This window comes from Myotis nattereri (assembly GCF_964212035.1).
Source record: "Myotis nattereri genome assembly, chromosome: 7".
In the NCBI taxonomy this organism is placed as follows: Eukaryota; Metazoa; Chordata; class Mammalia; order Chiroptera; family Vespertilionidae; genus Myotis; species Myotis nattereri.
Genome location: NC_138082.1, coordinates 8,413,795 through 8,432,388, shown reverse-complemented (window position 1 = coordinate 8,432,388; position 18,594 = coordinate 8,413,795). Strand labels below are relative to the sequence as shown.

Below are 18,594 nucleotides of genomic sequence, written 5' to 3'. Positions count from 1 at the left end.
ACCAGCCTTGGAATGGATCCAGGATCCTGAGGTTAACACCCCGCCTCTTGCCAACAACCCTCCTACCTGCCAACACTCCGAGATGGGGAAGGCAGGATCTGACACAATCGCACATAATACTGTTGTGACATCTAAGTACAATGATGATGATGTGAGAAGCATCGTGAACCTGATTTTTTTTAGCACTCATTATGTTACTTATTTTTATGCCACATTAGGCTAGAAACCAAATGTCCACATAAATGTTAATTTCCTCAAATCTGTATTTAAAAAGTATAATTAGAAAATAAAAAATAGATTTAAAAATTAATTTATTCTGTCAAAGTCGTTATTTAGTGATTATTGCAGTTTAGAAACGAAATTGGATCAAAATGGTGACATTTAATGGTTGCTGCATTAAAAAACACACACACACAGGTCCTGAATTTTTGGAAGAGAAATGTGTTCTCCCAAGTTCACTGGCCTAGAAAAAAGGGAATGCCTAGTGCTAGGTTCACAGTGGCATTGGGCTAACCGGTCAGGTGCAAGCACTGCTTGGTCCCAGGGCGGTCCGTTCCCGCTCACGGGTGCGCGCGGCAAGGGAACTGGACCGGGGGTGTTTGTGCGCCCGCCCCGGGGAGAGCCCCCGCAGGTGCCTGGTCCAGGGGAATGGCCTCGCCTTTGGATCCCGCTGCCCTCCTAGCGAGGCAGTCATTTCCCGGAGGGAACTGTGCAGGCTCCCCACGGAGCGGGAGCGGCCGGCGGGCAGTGCCAACAAGGACGTCCAGCTCTCCGGGCCGCGGGCGCGCGGGCGAGGCCGGGCCAGGGTCACGGGCAAGGCCCTGGAGGGAACGCAGGCAGGAGCGCGCGGGGCGGGAGGCGGGGCTGGCGGCGGAAGCAGCGGCCACGCGTGGCGACTGCGGCGATTAAGGCTCGGTGCCGCCCTCCCCTCCGCGCGCAGGTCGGTTCCCTCCCAAACCCGCAGGGCGGCTTCGCGGCCACGGGTTCGAGCCGGGCCCTGGCTGGGCCGCTCGCAGACCACAGACCGGGCTCGGGCGGCCGGGAGTCTTGCCGAGCCCCTGGGTTACTCTCGGGCCCGCGTGGCCCTGGGGCGCTCCACGCAGGACCCGGGGCGGGGCCGCGCGGGGGTCCCAGCCGCAGTTCCAGCCCCAGCACCCGCTGCCGCCTGGCCCGCGGCTCCCTCTGCGGCCCTGACAGTGCTCCCGGCGGTGCGTGCGGGCCCCTCGCCAGCCGCTCCGCTCCGCACCGGCCCTGCCAGCACCGCCCGCCGAGCCAGGGTCTGGTCTGTCCCGGGCGTCACCGAACGCACGGGGATTGGAAGGGTGGGCGGCCTGGGCTCCCCTCTCCCGAGTGTTGGGAGGGCTGGCTCCGGGTCCCTCGGTGAGAGGAGGAGGGAGCAATCCTTACCCTTGACTAACAAGCCTGACCGCTCTCCAGAAGCCTGGTGCAGCCGCTCCTTCCAGCGTGTGCTGGGAAGGTAGGTTTCCCCAGCACCATCTTGTGTGATTTAGCTGTCCACAGGGAATCAGATGTGGAATGAGAAGATGAAACTAATCCTTTCCCTTGCACTGTTAGGGGTTGCCATAAACACCATTTGTTAAGAAGCATAATTAGGTTGGGAAAGTGCCTGATGAGACAATTAAGCTACATAAACACACCGAAAACAAATGAAAGCCAGAAGACGCCCACGCCCCTTGTGTAAAGCAATTTTTTGTTTACGTGAGAACCAGAGGTCTGAGCTGCTTTAATACAGCGATGTTATTAATGTCTACTCCAGAAGAACCGAATGACCGTATCTTTTATGAATTTTCGATGCGATGATGGTCACTATAAAAGCCTGAACTACCCATGAGCTCTGCACTTCCTTTAGGCTAGGGTGGTTAGGCCACCGACCCGAGTGTCCGGCCGCCGGTGGATTTATGCGTGGAGAGCACTAACTGGCACCCAGCACGTTTAGCTAAAACTCATAGGCTTAATGTTTGTCTCAGAGGAGACCACCCTTTCCTGAAGCATCCCCCACACGGAGACCATTGCCTGACACGGAGTGACCTTAGTCAGGTAGTTGTTGCATGAGGTCATGAGGGCTGCGTTCATTTTTCGATATGATATGTTAAAAGGCCAGAATAGCATGGCCTGGTCTCAAAAAGGGTTGGGGGGGGGGGGGTTCTTACTATTTTGAGTTATTGAAATTTCCTCACGTCATATCACGTCTTTCCATATGAGGTATGGAAAGATAATGGGTTGAAAAATGCCTTTCTGGAGTCCTAAAGAGCATCAAAGCAACTTCTAAAACGTGTGAAATTAATCCATTTTCAGTGAAAGAATCAGTCACTTTCTCGGCATTACTGAGTGGCATACCAGAGTACATGTCAGCTTTCACAGTTCAAGGTCCGGAGTCCTGTGGAAAGGTTTGCCACTGATTTAGCAACTTTGGAGATCGAAGTGCCAGAGGAACATAGATCGTTGTCATGTAAAGCCCCTAAGTGAGCCCCTTTATTTCTTTTTGCTAGAGGAATCGTTTTTTTTTGTAGGAATCAGCATATTAAATAATCTCCTTCATTCCTCTTTTTTTGGTAAGTCTCATTTAACAACAGGATCATGCTTACTGGTTACACAGAGAAGACCCGGGAAACAGGGAAAAGCTGAGGAAGGCTGTGCTTAAAAGGGAATAATGCACTTTAATGGAAGTCTCACTTGCACGACAGAATTCAGGCTGAGTAACTTGAAGGATATGCTGGTATTCCAGTGTTGCTACTGTGTTCATCTGTGCGTGCCACATACACAGTCTCGTGAGGAGTCTCCCTGGGGGTCTTATTATTCAGGTGTTCCCTAAGGAGTGAGAGAGTGACGTGTTACTATTAGGACTAACTGGTTTCCAAAGAGCTATGATTTTTTTAATGGTTAATAAACATGAACATTGTTTGAATGAACTGTAGAGGCGGAAATGAAGACTCCTTTTTCTCCCATTCTAGGAAAAACCAGCATGTCTTCCTCCAGACTGGGGCTCCGTTTGGCTGCCTGTTTACTAAACATCTCAGAAGCCAGGAGGAAACACGTCGTTGAGAACATCGCAAAAGCAGCTCTTCTTGGGGAAAATGGTAGGAACAACAGACAATTGAAGTGGATATGTAGTGTTTTGATGATACGGTAATTTTTGTGCTCTGCAGACAGTATCTATAGAACACTCTTCTTTCTTTGTGAGCTACCCCCCCCCCCCCACCGCCCCGGGCGTTCCTGGGCTGTAGCAGGCCTCCAGGATACTGAGGTAGAGCAGTTAGGCAGATGTGCACATGTGGTCTTTTCCAGACGCCTGCCTGCGCTCCGCCATGCAGTTAGGGATAGTGGAGGGTGAGAGGAGGATATAGTTACATAAAGGTTAAATGTCCCCCTCACAGGCCATTTATTTGATCATTAATAGAATGAGCATAATTGGGCATTTTGCTTTTTATTCAGCAGGTTACATAAAAAATAAACTTGCCAAATACCAACCACTTTTCAAAGCACTCCTGCCAGCAAAGCCCTTGCTATCATTACAGCACTATTATTTCTGTTACCTATTTTCCCTATAAAGAAAGGCTTTTAGGCAATTGCATTTAAGTGATGCGCCTAAGATCACTTAGCAATTCAGGAGTCTGGAGCCCAAACCTCCTTGCTCCCTGGGCCAGTACTCCTCTCCTTTTTCATTTTTTTTTTTAAATTTTTTACTCTTGTTGAAATGTTCATGTGATGACATAGTTCTCGGCATCATTTGTTTTTACACACACATACATGCACACACACACACAGACAACACAGTGAGTGTACACACAGTTGTTCAAATAGAAAACTTTGTTATTAAATGAAGTTTTTTGGCAGCAGGCGAGCATTAGGCCCCTAGCCCTGAAGCATTTCAGACAGTGTATTGTCATTTCTGAGGGTCATTTTTCGTTTCGTTCCTGCTTTTCATGAGAAACAAGTGTTTCCTTCAGCCCATTTCTAACGATGAGCGCATTTAAATTACTGTCTTGCAACTGTACAGGAGCTGGAAATGTCTACGAAAATTCCTGATAATTGCTGATAAGAAAGAAACCTCTGGAGTCCGCCAGCTGTGCTCTTGCATTCTCTTTGTGGGAAGGGAATGGCCCGCTCGGCCCCTCATTGTCAGACAAGCACATCTAATGGGATCGGGTTACCTGTCTCTGTGATTAAATGAATGCGCCGAGACATTTGGGGAAGCCACACGCTGATGGCTGCCTTGTCTCACTCACAGTTTTTATCAGCTTATTAGTGGCAGCAGCTCAAATGGAATTATAGCTATTATACTCCATTACAGACACCAAACAATTTACTTCTGCTGAGAGGCAGCCCGACAGCTCCTCCTGCCAGCCGTTTTTTTCTCTCTGCATGCTGGAGAGATTGCAGGAGAAAGTGTTTCATTCTCTCAGCATTTGATTCAATTGAGTCAGATGAAACTGAGAATAAAAGCTTTTCAGAAGAAGATTTAGGATGGAAAAATAAAATCACAGTAAAAAGGAGATTGTCTGGTCTGGTTCTTGCTTCATCTTTTATAGTTATGAAAATGCAAGGAAGTAGCACTAGCTAAGAAAATGACCTATTGTTTTACAAATACTTGAAAGGCATTTATTTTTCAGCAAGTGGAATAAACCGTAACACCTATAATTTTCCTAACTGAGTAATGTTAACACATTTAAGTGGCCTAAAAGGTCTCAGGGAAAGAAACTTGAGTTATAAACTTTAGACCTACACCAGGGCAGGGCTGTATAGATGCTCATTTGGCTAAGAGCAAGTGACATACTCTAAGTTTATCTTTTCAAGTTATTAAAGTTAATGGCATAGGGCTGCTGTAAGCTCTGTCGTGCCTGCATGCCACTTATTTTTCCTCTCTTCTGAAAAGATTAATTGTTAAGCTGCCAGGGGATTGGGGGTGGTGGGGGTGGGGGGACAAAGGTATAATGGCATGGCGAACGATCTAATTACCGCCTGAAAACTTTTGTCCTTCTCTTTGAATTTGCTTTTGCAGGCTTGAGGGGGACTTTTAAGGGGCCTGGACCAGGCTTGTAAACTTCAGAAATAATGTGGGGTTATGTGTGGCTGCCGTGCCGGGCAGGGCAGGGCAGGGCAGGGCAGGGCAGCTTTCTCCTCCGGGTTACGTGGTCACCGAGTCACAGGCCACGGGAGGCTGGAAGCCATTAACATCTGAGGACTGTGGGTGGCCTCTGAGGAGGTGTTGGGGTCGGAGCGCCTCCAACAGGCAGGTGCATGCATCCCAGAAACCTCTGCTTCAGGCACTAATTGGCCCATCGTAGTTTCTCCAGATGGCGGCTTTTTATCCAGACAGGTTGATTTCTGGGTTTAGGAAGGAGAAATTGATAAGGCCTGAAAGACGCGACTGAGAGGGAACCGGATTTGGAGCGACACAGCGTGGCAATTGAAAGAAGAGGCTGCCATCTTTGAGTGGAGAGACACCAAAGCCTCGTGTCCGAGCTGAGCCGTCCAGCTACATAGGAAGGCGCCGTAAGGAGTGGGCATTACTACCCAGGAACGTCATGATTAGCCAGTGTCACCTCAAAGGTCACAACCCCGAAATTTCTCTGTTGAACAGATATAATTGTATCAGAAGCAGTAAAGTATTAAGGCTTCAGCAGAGAAAAATAATTCTTGCCTCTATATTTTTTTCCTTTACAGGGAAGAAACGTCCTGAAGTATCAGTGCTCAATATATTTTCTGATCAAGACTACAACAGATCAGTCATTACCATCGCAGCTTCTGTTGATGAATTAAGTGAGACCGCAGTTTCTTTCTTCATATATATATGTCTGTGTCTATGATGAAGGGTAGCTTCAGGTAGGCCTGCATGCTCTCTACTCATTGATTTCCTGTGCCGTAGGAATAGTCCATTACCTGGAGAGTCTACCTCAGAAATGCATTTCATCATTTTTCTGAACATACACATCTCAAACATTTCCCATTTCCTCTTCGTTACAATGAATCTTGGGCCCAAGAATAATACCTTTTCCCCCCTGAAGATGGTCACGTATCATTTATGGATAAGAAAAACAATCTTCAAGTTTTAACCTGTGGAGTCATAGTGTTGAAGTCAGCCTTGATTTCAGCGATAAGTTGGCATAGAATGAAACATGCTAAGCAGTTGTGTTTTGGGTTGGGAGCCTGAAATCTTGAGTTGGTTCACGGATTGAAATGAAATGTCTCATGTTGTAAGTTTTAGTGGGACCAGTTGAATTTGAAGGATCATAACTGTTTGAACATAAACTTGTATTATCTTAATATTGCTTACAAAAGGGCTCAAAATATTTTTAAATAGACTTTATTTCAACTCAGATTGTCTTTTTTCATAAGGTATGTTTGTTTGAAGAACTAAGCGCTGGCTGGTAGCTCCCAGCAAACAGGACAAATTATCTTGAATGTTAATCATAAGATGGTAAATTTGCTTCTTCGTTGTTTATCTTTCTTGTTGAAATGGTCATTCTGTACTGCTAATGAAAACTCAGTAATAGCATAGCTCTTAGGTATCTGTCATATGTAGTTAGATGAAATAAAATCTTTGAACGCAAAATCTAATTACTGGAGAAGAGGAAAACTAAAATAAATAGTTATGCTTTTAAAACTTTGTGTATATATTTTAATAAGAATTAATAAAGCATTCTGAAAATACAAAGTTTTATCAGATTAATTTGATAAAGTTGAAAACATTTAAAGTAACCAGTTGTAAAAAAACACAGAGGTGCCCTAGCTGGTTTGGCTCAGTGGGTAGAGCATTGGCCTGCGAATTGAAGGTTCCCAAGTTTGATTCTGGTCAAGGGCACATGCCCAGGTTGCGGGCTTGATCCCCAGTAGGGAGCATGTAGGCGGCAGCTAATCAATGATTCTCTCTTATCATTGATGTTTCTATCTCCCCCTCTCCCTTCCTCTCTGAAATCAATAAAACACACACACACACGCACACAGGTGTTTAAGAATCATAAACATTGCATAACTCCTCTACTTTGGGGAATAAATGTGAAGAAATGTGAACTTTTATGATGATTGGGAGGTAGGGCAAGGGGAAATGTTGGATCTTTTACTTTATTTTGGGTGAAAATCATCTTCTATACAGATTACAAAAAAACAACAACAATTAGTGGGACACTAAAATATAGCTGATTCTTTACTGTGTTTGAAAGTTTAATGATTGTTTTGTACAATTTTACCTTTTAAGACCATGCTGTCCTGGCTGCCTGCGTGGAGGCCTTTCGGTCTATTGACATGGAGGCTCAAGAGGGGATCCACCCGTGTTTGGGAGCAGTGGACCTGATCCCCATTTACCCGCTCGCCGGCGTGTCAGTGGAAGAGTGTGGAGCTGTGGCCAGAAGTAAGAGAAAGCTTGGGGCCGTGTGTTATTTCTTAACGGAAACCATTTTTACAAAGCAGAGCAGCTCCTGACAATGTCAGCGCTCCTCAGCTCCCCGGGAAAGGTCTACCTTGAGGGCGTGTCTGAACAGTAAGCTTTCCTGGGTTGCAGTGGCCCATCGTGTCTCTGTGGCATCCTTCCAGTGTCCACGCCGGGGCGCGGGAGCGCTGACTGCTGTGGGATGCAGCACATCAGTCACTTGTCCCTTCCGAATTCATGGTGGACCACGAGGAAACAACAGTAGTTTCTAATGAGCTCCTAGACTCTTTGGGGCAGGACGATGCTGTGTTTTGCCCATCTGTGTCTTATTTTCTTGAGCAGGGGTAATGATGAGGTTGAAAACCACTTAAATGTTAACTCCTACCCGCTTTTCCCCTGACTTTTTTCTCTCCCTGTGCAGGACTCTCTTTAAGATTTTCTTTAGAACTGAACTGTCACAGGCTTGATTTCAGCCCCAGGGGTGAGTTTAATTTGGAAAATTTGAGCTATGTCACTTGAGGTGTTTTGGAATTAGGCAAATTGGGAGAAAAGAAAGACCCTTTGCCTGGACTGTCTAGCTGCGCCACGGTTAATTACGGCACACAGGGGCTCATAACCTGTGGGGGAAAGGCTGCCTTCGGATAATTGCATTCTTCTCTGTATGACCTCAGAAGTCCCTCATTTTTATTTAATAGTGAATCGTCTCACATTTGGGATGTAGGTCTGGACCCTGGCTGAGCTGCATCAGGCACCAGGAATAGGAAATGAGACTTGTTTCTAAAGGAGAACTCACTGTTGTACTGCACTTTAATATGACCTGACAGTCGAAGGATTGCTTCGCAGGGAAATCTTGGCCCAAAATGTGCTTTACTTTTTACCCAAGAAAGAGTTAAAATTTAACATGGGGGGAAAATATGTTTCACACAAAAAAGAAGAGTTCATAGATGTCCAGGGCAGAATAATGATTTTAATTGTCTTCAAAACAATTATGTTCAATTACATTAAATCTCAAATTAGCTAGTACACGAAGTTCTTCATTACATCAGGACGAGTCTGCCCAGATGTGCGTCCTGCAAAGGAGACAGTCAACAATCGGAGGGTCTGGACACAAGATCTCTCCCTTCCCCTGCCCTTTTGCTTCATTGGCAGCTACTGTACCTCATGATTTAAACATGGACATTTCTAATTAAATGAGAGCTCAGCTGCATTCTTGAACTAATTTATAACATTTGATTTGAAATGTAATAGCTTCAATCTTCATCTGATTAAAAACAGTCATATACTGTACATGGTTACTATTTTGATGCTCCAACATGCAGTTTTTATTTTTACATTCCCCTTTCTGCACAGCTGTTCATCTAATATCATCCAATTTTTTTTTAACAACATGCTCAGACATTCTTATAAGGCAAAAGTATTCAAATTCTAAGGACTGGCTGTTCTCCAAACGGTGAAGGGATGTTTTCCACTAGGGTAACCCCTTCTCAGGGAAACCAACTTGAAGTTGATAATTGAACTAACTTTTTTGGGGGAAGAAGGGCAGTGGAGAGCAGTCCAGTTTCATAATATAGTTGATATTGGTTATTGATACTGATAATCCATATATGCTTTTGTGTGCAAAAACTCATTGAATGATAAATTTCAGAACTTTTTGATATCAGCTATAAGCTTGCTTATACCTTAAGGAAGGGGTTAAAGTGGGGCATGAAATTGGTGTTGAGGAGACTTATAAATACTGTCAAAATCACATGCACATTTTTATGCCTGTGCTTTCTTGTATACATACAGAGATACATACTCTCACGCATAACTGCACAAATCATTTTAATTTAAGAACTTTTAGAATAAAGGGCACAGCAGTGCAGAGGTTCAGAGGTGAGGGTAGCCTGGGATTTGGGGCCTGCAAGGGACTTGAGTGTGTGGCCAGCCCTTAGAGGTGGATGAGATGGGAAAGGCATTCCTGGGAATGTTAAGATAGAAGCTCAAGTGATGCTTGGAGGTCAGATCCTGGAGTATTATGTGCTGGTGAAGGAGCTCAAACCTTATTGTAACAGGATGGGAACCACTGAAGAGTTTTAGGCAAGAAAGTGGTCTGATTCGCTTTGAACTCCGGAAAGATCACTCTGCCTGCAGAGACCAACAGGATGCAGGCGGATCAGTTTGGAAAGGTGACGGTGGCCGAAGGTAATCGATAATGGAGAGACTCCAAAGGATGTTGGGGGCGGGGAACAAAACGATGGCATGGAAGTGTCATCACTTACAAATGATGACAGGAAGGAGGTTTGGGGGAGAGAGCATGAGTGTGTTTTTCACATGCTGCTGTTGGCAGTTGAATATACCTCAGTGGACAGCTAGGAGACACATAGGCCTACTCTATTTATGTAAGGCTTACCGTGTTTGTTTGTTTTTTTAAATGTCTTGGACTTTGATTTTTATTTTTTTAATTATTTTTTAATCTTTATTGTTGAGATTATTACAAATGTCCCTCTTTTCCCCCCATTGTTCCCTTCTACCCAGTTCCCCCCTTACCCCTAGCTTCCACCAACCTATTATCTGTGTCCATAGGTAATGCATATATACATATAAGATCTTTGTTTAATCTCTTCCCGCCCCTACCCACCCCTCTTCCTTCTGAGAATCATCAGTCTGTTTCATGCCTCTGATTCTGTTTTATTCACCAGTTTATTCTGTTCATTAGATTTCTTACTCATTTATTATTTTTATTTTTTTTATAAAAATATATTTTATTGATTTTTTGCAGAGAGGAAGGGAGAGAGATAGAGAGTTAGAAACATCAATGAGAGAGAAACACTGATCAGCTGCCTCCTGCACACTCCTTACTGGGTATGTGCCCGCAACCAAGGTACATGCTCTTGACCGGGATCTATCCTGGGACCCTTCAGTCTGTAGACCGGCGCTCTATCCACTGAGCCAAACCGGTTAGGGCTTATTTTGATTTTTAGATTCAATTGTTAATAGGTATGTATTTGTTGCCATTTTGTTGTTCATATTTCTGGTCTTTTTCTTTTTCTTCTTCTTCCTCTTCTTAAAGAATACCCTTCAGCATTTCTTATAATCCTGGTTTGGTGGCAATGAACTCCTTTAGCTTTTTCTTGTCTGCGAAGCTCTTTATCGGACCTTCAATTCTAAATGATAGCTTTGCTGGGGCGAGTAATCTTGGTTGTAGGTCCTTGCTTTCATCACTTTGAATATTTCTTGCCACTCCCTCCTGGCCTGCATAGTTTCTGTCGAGAAATCAGCGGACAGTCATATGGGCATTCCCTTGTGGGTAACTAATTGCTTTTTTTCTTGCTGCTTTTAAGATTCTCTCTTCGTCTTTAGCCCTTGGCATTTTAATTATGATACGTCTTGGTGTGGTCCTCTTTGGGTTCCACTTGTTGAGGACTCTCTGTGCTTCCTGGACTTTAACACATTGCATGCGGGAAACGTATTTATACGTTTTACGTTGACTGGTAGTAGAGCGCGGGACACGTATTAATACGTTTTTTATAGACTAGCAGTAGAATGTGGGTAACATATAAATACGTTTACTTTTATACTTTTTTATTGCTCTAAAGGGATGCTAACATGCAGATATACGAATTCCAAAGAACAAAATTTGGGTCTCTAACACATACAATGGTGAATTATGTATGTACTTCCAGGTATAACGGTAATCAATCTATTCAACTGCAAAAATGGCCCGCGCCACCTGTTAGCGTGCGATAAAATCTACCCGCAAACAATGTGTTAAGTCTATTTCTTTGACCAGTTAGAGGAATTTTTCTGTCATTATTTCTTCAAATAGGTTTTCAGTATCTTGCTCTCTTCTTCTGGCACCCCAATAATGTGAATGTTGAAATGCTTGAAGTTGTCCCAGAGGCTCCTTACACTATCTTCTTATTTTTGGATTCTCTTTTCTTTTTGCTCATCTGATTGGGTGTTTTTTGCTTTCTCATATTTCAACTTGTTGATTTGATTCTCAGAATCTCTACTCTACTGTTGAATCCCTGTATTTTATTCTTTATTTCAGTCAGTGTATGCTTAATCTCTGACTGGTCCTTTTCTATTTTTTTTTTTTTGGAGGTTTCTAAAGCAGCAATTCTCAACCTGTTGTTCGCAACCCCTTTGGTGGTTGAACGACCCTTTCACAGGGGTCGCCTAAGACCATTCTGCATATCAGATATTTACATTACGATCCATAACAGTAGCAACATTACAGTTATGAAGTAGCAACGAAAATAATTTTATGGTTGGGTCACAACATGAGGAACTGTATTTAAAGGGCCAGGAGGTTGAGAACCACTGTTCTAAAGATTATTTAGTAACCTTATAACCATGGTTGTGAACTCTATATCCAGTAGTTTGCTTTCTTCCATTTCTTTCATCTGTGATATGTTTCTTTGTCTCCACATTTTGGCTGCTTCCCTGTGTTTGTTTCTATGTATTGGGTAGAGAGCTGCTATGTCTCCTTGAGTTGGTAGAGTGGCCTTGTATAGTAGGTGTCCTATAGGGCCCAATGGCTCAGCCTCCCCAGTCACCTGAGCTGGAACTCCAGGTGCACCTCTTTGTGGGCTGTGTGCACAGTCTTGTTGTAGTTGAGACTTGATTGCTCTTGGTGTCACTGGAAGGAATTGACCTCCAGGCCAATTGGCTGTGAGGACCAGCTGCGACTGCCATGGGAGAGCTGCTGTTCAGGAGACACCCCTATGGAGCAGGACTTGCTTCAGTGGGGTTTTGGTGCTCACTGAGTCTTCCCCTTGAGTGTGTTCCTTCTGGATGTGTAGAGTTGTAATCTGGTATGGTCTGACACTGACCACTGGGTACACAGGCTCTTGGGTCTCCAGGGAGGTGCAAATTCAGCCACTGTCTGGGGCCACCCAGCAGGAGCTACAGAGAGATCTGCAAATTCCTCCTCTTTGTATCAGGTTTGGAAGTGCCCAGATGAGGTCCAGCTATGAAGCAAGGCAGGCTGGTGCTGGTGCCAGGTCTTGGGCCTTTTATTGATACATTTGGGGCTCCCTGACCCAGCTGCAGCTTGTTTGATTTTAGCCTGAGCAAGGACAGGCCATTCATATGCAAAAGCCTCTGCACACAGGTTGCGTGGGGCTGCAAATTGGATGGGGTGAGGTCTCAGAATCACCTAGGTGGAGCAAAAAGAAATGGCTGCCAGGTAGCCCTGCAACCAGGGAGGTCCCAACATAGGAACAATGGTCCCTTCAAGCACCTCTGTCTGGGAGAAAGCTGCCCCCAGGTTCCTGCCCTGATGCCAGACAGTACAGTTCCTCCTCGTATGTGTCTGCGTTCCCCAGAGCCTTGCTCTGGTGCTGGAGCTCAGAGGAAGCGGGACCTTGTAAGATCAGTTCGTGGTGCTGGCCTTTTAAGAGAAATAGCTGGGTCTCCAGCAGCCTCTGTGTCACTGAGCACTAATCCGCCTTGGTTTTTACAGCCGGTAGTTCTTACTGCCTGTAAGGACTTATTTTCCCAGCTCTGGGACCCTGGGATGGGGCTGAGACCTCTTGCTCCTCCCTACAGCCACCGCAGAGAGGATCTCCCACATGGGTAGCAGACCAGCCCATTCCCCACCTCCACACCTCCTCCCAGTCTCAGTGTGCTTCCTTCTTTACTTCTCTAGTTGTAGGACTTCCATTCAGCCAGCTTTCCAGCGGTTCTGGATGATGGTTCTGTAGTTTGGTTGTAATTTTGATGTAGTTGTGGGAGGTGGTGAGTATTGGTGTTTACCTATGCCGCCATCTTCCTTTCTCTCTGATTTTTATTTTCTATAAAAACCACATTTGACCATTTAGGCTACATCTCATTTTTATCTCTGTTATGTCTCTAGATTTTTCCTCTCCTTTTTCCGCTTCCTCCCTCCATCCTTCCCTCTCTCTCCGTTCTTTCATTCTTTCTTCCCTTTTTTTTTAGTTGTTATCAAAACGATACATGCATGCAGCGAAAAGTCAGATGCTCTACAGGATTTGTCCCCCAAACTTTAAGCACCTACACAACCCACCTTCCCCCTCACCATACACAAACTTTAATTTCCTTCTTCCCTGAGCCAAGTGCTTTCAATTCTTTTATTTTATTAAGATCAACCCCAGATACCTAAATATCAATGGTACTTCTTAGTTTTTCAATTTTAGGCATTGTCTATTGACTTCTTATTGCAGAAGATGAGAATTTAGCTTCCTCTCACTGTTCCCCATCCCCCCCCCCCCCCACACACACACTGTCTCACACTCTTACTTTCCCATTTTTCCTTGTCTCAATATAGTTATATCAAAATTTGGATAAATACTTAGTGGTTACATTATTATGACTATATAAACATTATTCACAATGAATTATTTAAAATACTAGAGGCCCAGTGCACAAATTTGTGCACGGGTGGGGGGGCCCACCAGCCCACCCCAATTGGGGCTGATCGGGGCCAGGCTGGCTGGGGGGAGGAGCAGCGGGAGGTTGGCCGGCCAGCCCCGCCCCCAATCGGGCCAGTTGGACAGCTGCAGTGCACATTATAGTGACCAGTCATTCCATTCATTCCAGTCACTTGGCTTTTATATATAGAGATTATTATTTTAGCCTTTCTGCAAAACTTTGTTTTTTTCTAGAGTTGATCATTATCTTTTTGATTGATTACTTGGTTTTTAAATTTATTTATCACTGGTATGACCCCAGACTCTTTGTTAATAACATTTCTCCATGTATTCAGATACAACATCTCATGTGTTGAGTATTCTATTAATTTCATCTTCTTGAAGAAATATCTTCTAGAACTCTCTGACCTGTTCCAATTAGAAGACAGGGGAAGGGGCGTTCCACTGCTATTTAAGCAGGCTTTCCACCAGTGTCCCTGTTTTGATATTTCCCTTTACCTCCCAAAGCTAGGTTGCCAGTTTCAGGTGCCTGTGGTATAGGTGAGGTTGCTGCTGTTCCTCTTGCTGCCTTGAGGCTATGGAGTAACCACCATGCCTATATCTGCTTTTCACATTCCAATACTATTACCTCCTCTTCCGTCTCCATTTGTTTGAATGAGTGAAGGCTTTAAAAAATACCTCTTTACCATCCTTTTCCTGGGGTTCTCGGGAGGAGGAAAGTAAATGTAGGGATCCACACTCCCATCTGCTTGGAAGTCCCCACTTCTCTAGTTCTTTATGATTGTTAATTATCTTGGATCCTTCAAGAACAATGAATTCACCTAATTTGGTGTCAGTGGTAAATTTACAGGAACATTATCCTTTTGTCTGACATCCAACCCTATATTGAAGATATTTAGCCTCATTTCCTGGACTTGTACCAGTTTTTTTTCCGACAGCTTTTCTGAAGGATTCCTGTGGTCATAGTGCTTCCTGTATGTTCTCCACTTCTTCCTTACCAGTGTTTTCCCAGGCAGGAGCCAGTGTCTCTGAACATGACCCTGTTTCACATTTACATGCAAACCTTCAGGAGAAGGATAGAGTGAAAATGGAGTGGGGGTCAGGGAAGAGGTGCCAACAAATTCTCCCCATGTGTGAAAATGGGCTTACCTAACATGGAAGTTCATAGCATGCAGCTTTAAAAGTCTGGACCATAGCTATGAATTTTGTCACTGATATGGAAACTTGCTTTTTGTTTTATGTCATTAATCAAATGAAATAATGTTTGTACAGTACTACGTATTTACTTATTTTTGTTAATCCTCACCCGGGGATATTTTTCCATTGATTTTTAGGGAGAGTGGAAGAGAGAGGGAAAGAGAGACAGAGAGAAACATCAAAGTGAGAGAAACACATCGATTGGTTGCCTCCTGCACAGGCCCCAACCAGGGCCCACACCAGGGAGGAGCCTGCAACCAAGGTACATGCCCTTGACCAGAATCAAACCCAGGACCCTTTGGTCCACAGGCCAACACTCTATCCACTGAGCCAAACCAGCTAGGGCTACAATACTATTTAAATTGACAATATTTAGAAAGATAAGTGTTAGCTAAGTTAGTTATATGTATAAAGAAATAGCTCCTGCATGATTGATATTTAAAAATATTTTATCTTAAAATATATAAGCATTAATGAATTTGATTAGAATTATCAGCCTTGTTTGATGTTTTCTCGAGTATTTTTATGACTTGGAGGATATGTGCCATGACAGATTCACGCGACGTCAACACTTGTGTGGTAGTCATGAGACCCTTTGATTACTTTATTACAGATTGTCAAAATATGGGCTGATCTGGCAAATCAGGAACAACTTTTCACTTGAAGAATTTTCTACTCTGATTCTCCAGTTGCTATGGAGATTTTCTCATAAAACAGCCTGGGTGTGGTTGAGATTAGTCAATTTAGATGCTGGGTTCTGAGATAGTATTCTCGACCCTCAGCGCTGCCCTCATTGCCATAGCATAAACACAATGGTTGGTTTTGCAAGCACATGTTAACAGAGCTGTAGGACGTAGCATTTAGTTTGAGAATTTTATAATACCGCCACCATATACAAAGCTGAAAAAACAAGGGATGGTGCATTGGGGGAGTACTTAAAATATTAAGATAGCCCAACCAGCGTGGCTTAGTGGTTGACCATCGACCTATGATACAGGAGATAATAGTTCGATTCCCACAGGGCACATGCCTGGGTTGCGGGCTTGATCCCCAGAGTGGGTCATGCAGGAGGCAGCCATTCAATGATTCTCTCTCATCACTGATGTTTCCATCTCTCTCTTCATCTCCCTTCCTCTCTGAAATCAATAAAAGTATATTTTAAAAAATATTTAGATAGATTTCTTGAGACTTTATAGACCATTTTGTCTATGAAGGAGAGTTACCAGGATGTTCATAAGTGCATATTGCTAGAGGCTTAATAAATGAACAGGGTTACATCGATCACAGTAAAACAGAGGTACCAGTGAGGAAGGAAAGGCCCAGTGGGAGATCTGGAACACACCTGTTGTTCTCCTGGCAGTTCCAGGTGAACCCCACGTCCGTGGGAAGCTGCACTCTTCTCTCCTATGTCGGCTCTGCAGCAGTCTGAAGTCCAAGCAGAGCTGGTAGGTAAAGGCTCCCGTCTTTTGTCCCTGAGATGGATGATTCTAAGGCCCATTCCAACAAGATCAAGCCCCAGTTGCTCACAACAATGACTAGCTTGACTACACACCCTTGTGTGAGCTTCCCCTCGGTCCCCTTTTCACTCTTGATGTATGTTGAATAGGGTGTATGGAAAATATTGACAAGAATAAATGCACTGTAAGAATCTTCTAATTGGAATGAATAAGGGAAGTGCATGGGTCTTGCTGCCTGCTTCCTTCCTGTAATTCTTTCCTAGTTTAGAAGTCACAAGGTTTAGAGTTAGAAACTGGGAGGCCCATCTGCCCACTGACACTTCACCTGGGGAAAGGGCCTCTTAGAATGCATGGGATTGAGCCAGGGGTTATTGCGGGGGACATTAATTGACATTCACCCCTTACTAGCCAAGGGAGCCTTGAGGGCACTCAGGTTAGGGGCTATAGGTTTTCTGATTTTGGGTCATTATCCACAGCCCCAAGAAACTGATCTTGTGTGAGCACTGATGGTGTTTTAGAAAATGTGGACCTAGTAAGGGGTTACCAGGTGATTGATACCATGTTCACTTCTCCAGCCCAGGCCCTGACCTTGGCCATGCTTTTCATGAATCCCTTTCTTTTCATCCCTGCTTCCTAGTACTTGCTGTGATTTCCAGTGTGAAGGCCACTAGGGTTAGAAAATTCGGAAGAGATGCCATAGTGACGCTAGATGGACCCGTAAGACTTAGTGCATCAACCCAAGTCTCCCCACACCCTCAGGCCTCTACCAGCCCATCGACCTGGTCTCCATGGTCAGGGTGTGCTTCTTCAGGAGACCCAGAGTGTGTGATAACATTAATAAAGGTTTTAAATATACATACACATATGTAAATTAAATGTCAAAATAAATGCACATATTGTGCCCCAAGTTACTATTTACTATATATTTTCATGCATTCCTATATCTCCATGAACGTACATAGTACATTACATTAAAATTTAGGCCCCACTAGCTCATTTTGGCTCAATGGATAGAGCGTTGACCTGTGGACCAAAGGATCCAGGGTTTGATTTCAGTCAAGGGCATGTACCTTGGGTGCAGGCTCCTCCCCGGCCTGGGCCCTGGTCAGGACTCGTGCAGGAGGCAACCAATCAATGTGTTTCTCTCACATTGACATTTATCTCTGTCTTTCCCTCTCTCTTCCACTGTCTCTAAAAATCAATGGAAAAATATCCTCAGGTGAGGATAAAAAAAAAAGAATTTAGGGCATATAATTCTTATATTTATATGATGATAAGAGGATCATCATCATATACCTCTACAGTGAATTTTTTTCATTTGGTAGCTGGAAAAAGGACCTAGAAACTTACTGATGGTTTTTCATTGAGACAGCAGTAGAACAGAGAATTCTCACCATTGTTTATTTATTATACCTTGCCTCCTGTTTCATAGGCTGATGCTCAACCACTGAGCCACGCCAGCCAGGCTGGGACTCTTTACTAATTCTCTTTATTAAAATTTCAAGAATTATAGGAAAGGATAAAGTTTGCTTCTACCAACTCCCCCATTCATGGTTTCCTGAACCCACCCCTGCCAGGTTATGCTATGAGTACAGTAGGCTCACACTGAATTGAGAATTTTTCCCATGCTTTTATTTATACCGGTATGTGTATGAATATGTTTATGTTGACAAACCCATTGTAGGATTGCTTGTTCGTGTTTATAATATAAATGCTATCATACTGTAACTTTTTAATTCAGCAAGCTATCTTGGAAATCTGTCCAAGGTGTTGCATGTGGTTCTAGTTCAGGGGTGGGCAAACTTTTTGACTCGAGGGCCACAATGGGTTCTTAAACTGGACCGGAGGGCCGGAACAAAAGCATGGATAGAGTGTTTGTGTGAACTAATATAAATTCAAAGTAAACATCATTACATAAAAGGGTACGGTCTTTTTTTTTTTTTTAGTTTTATTCATTTCAAACGGGCCGGATCCAGCCCGCGGGCCGTAGTTTGCCCACGGCTGTTCTAGTTCATCCCTGTAGTTTCATAGTGTGGACATACTACATTTTATCTAGTCCCCTCTCTGTGGACAGTCAGATCGTCTCTCTTTTTTCCTACTACAACGAATGCAGCAGTGGACTTTCTTGAATAACCTTTTTTGTGCACATCTGCAAGAATTTCTCTAGAGCCCAAAG

At 44.1% G+C, this 18,594-nt stretch overlaps 1 protein-coding gene across 1 annotated transcript in view; it reads left to right on the top strand.

Moving 5' to 3' along the window:
- The first annotated feature begins 848 nt into the window (after positions 1 to 848).
- FTCDNL1 (formiminotransferase cyclodeaminase N-terminal like) overlaps positions 849 to 18,594 on the top strand; it is a 33,824-nt gene continuing 16,078 nt past the window's right edge. The window contains exons 1-4 of the mRNA XM_081095485.1: positions 849 to 940; positions 2,973 to 3,098; positions 5,686 to 5,781; positions 7,217 to 7,369. Coding sequence (XP_080951611.1) covers positions 2,984 to 3,098; positions 5,686 to 5,781; positions 7,217 to 7,369 — 364 coding nt within the window. The 5' untranslated portion in view covers positions 849 to 940; positions 2,973 to 2,983. The remainder of the gene's footprint in view (positions 941 to 2,972; positions 3,099 to 5,685; positions 5,782 to 7,216; positions 7,370 to 18,594) is intronic.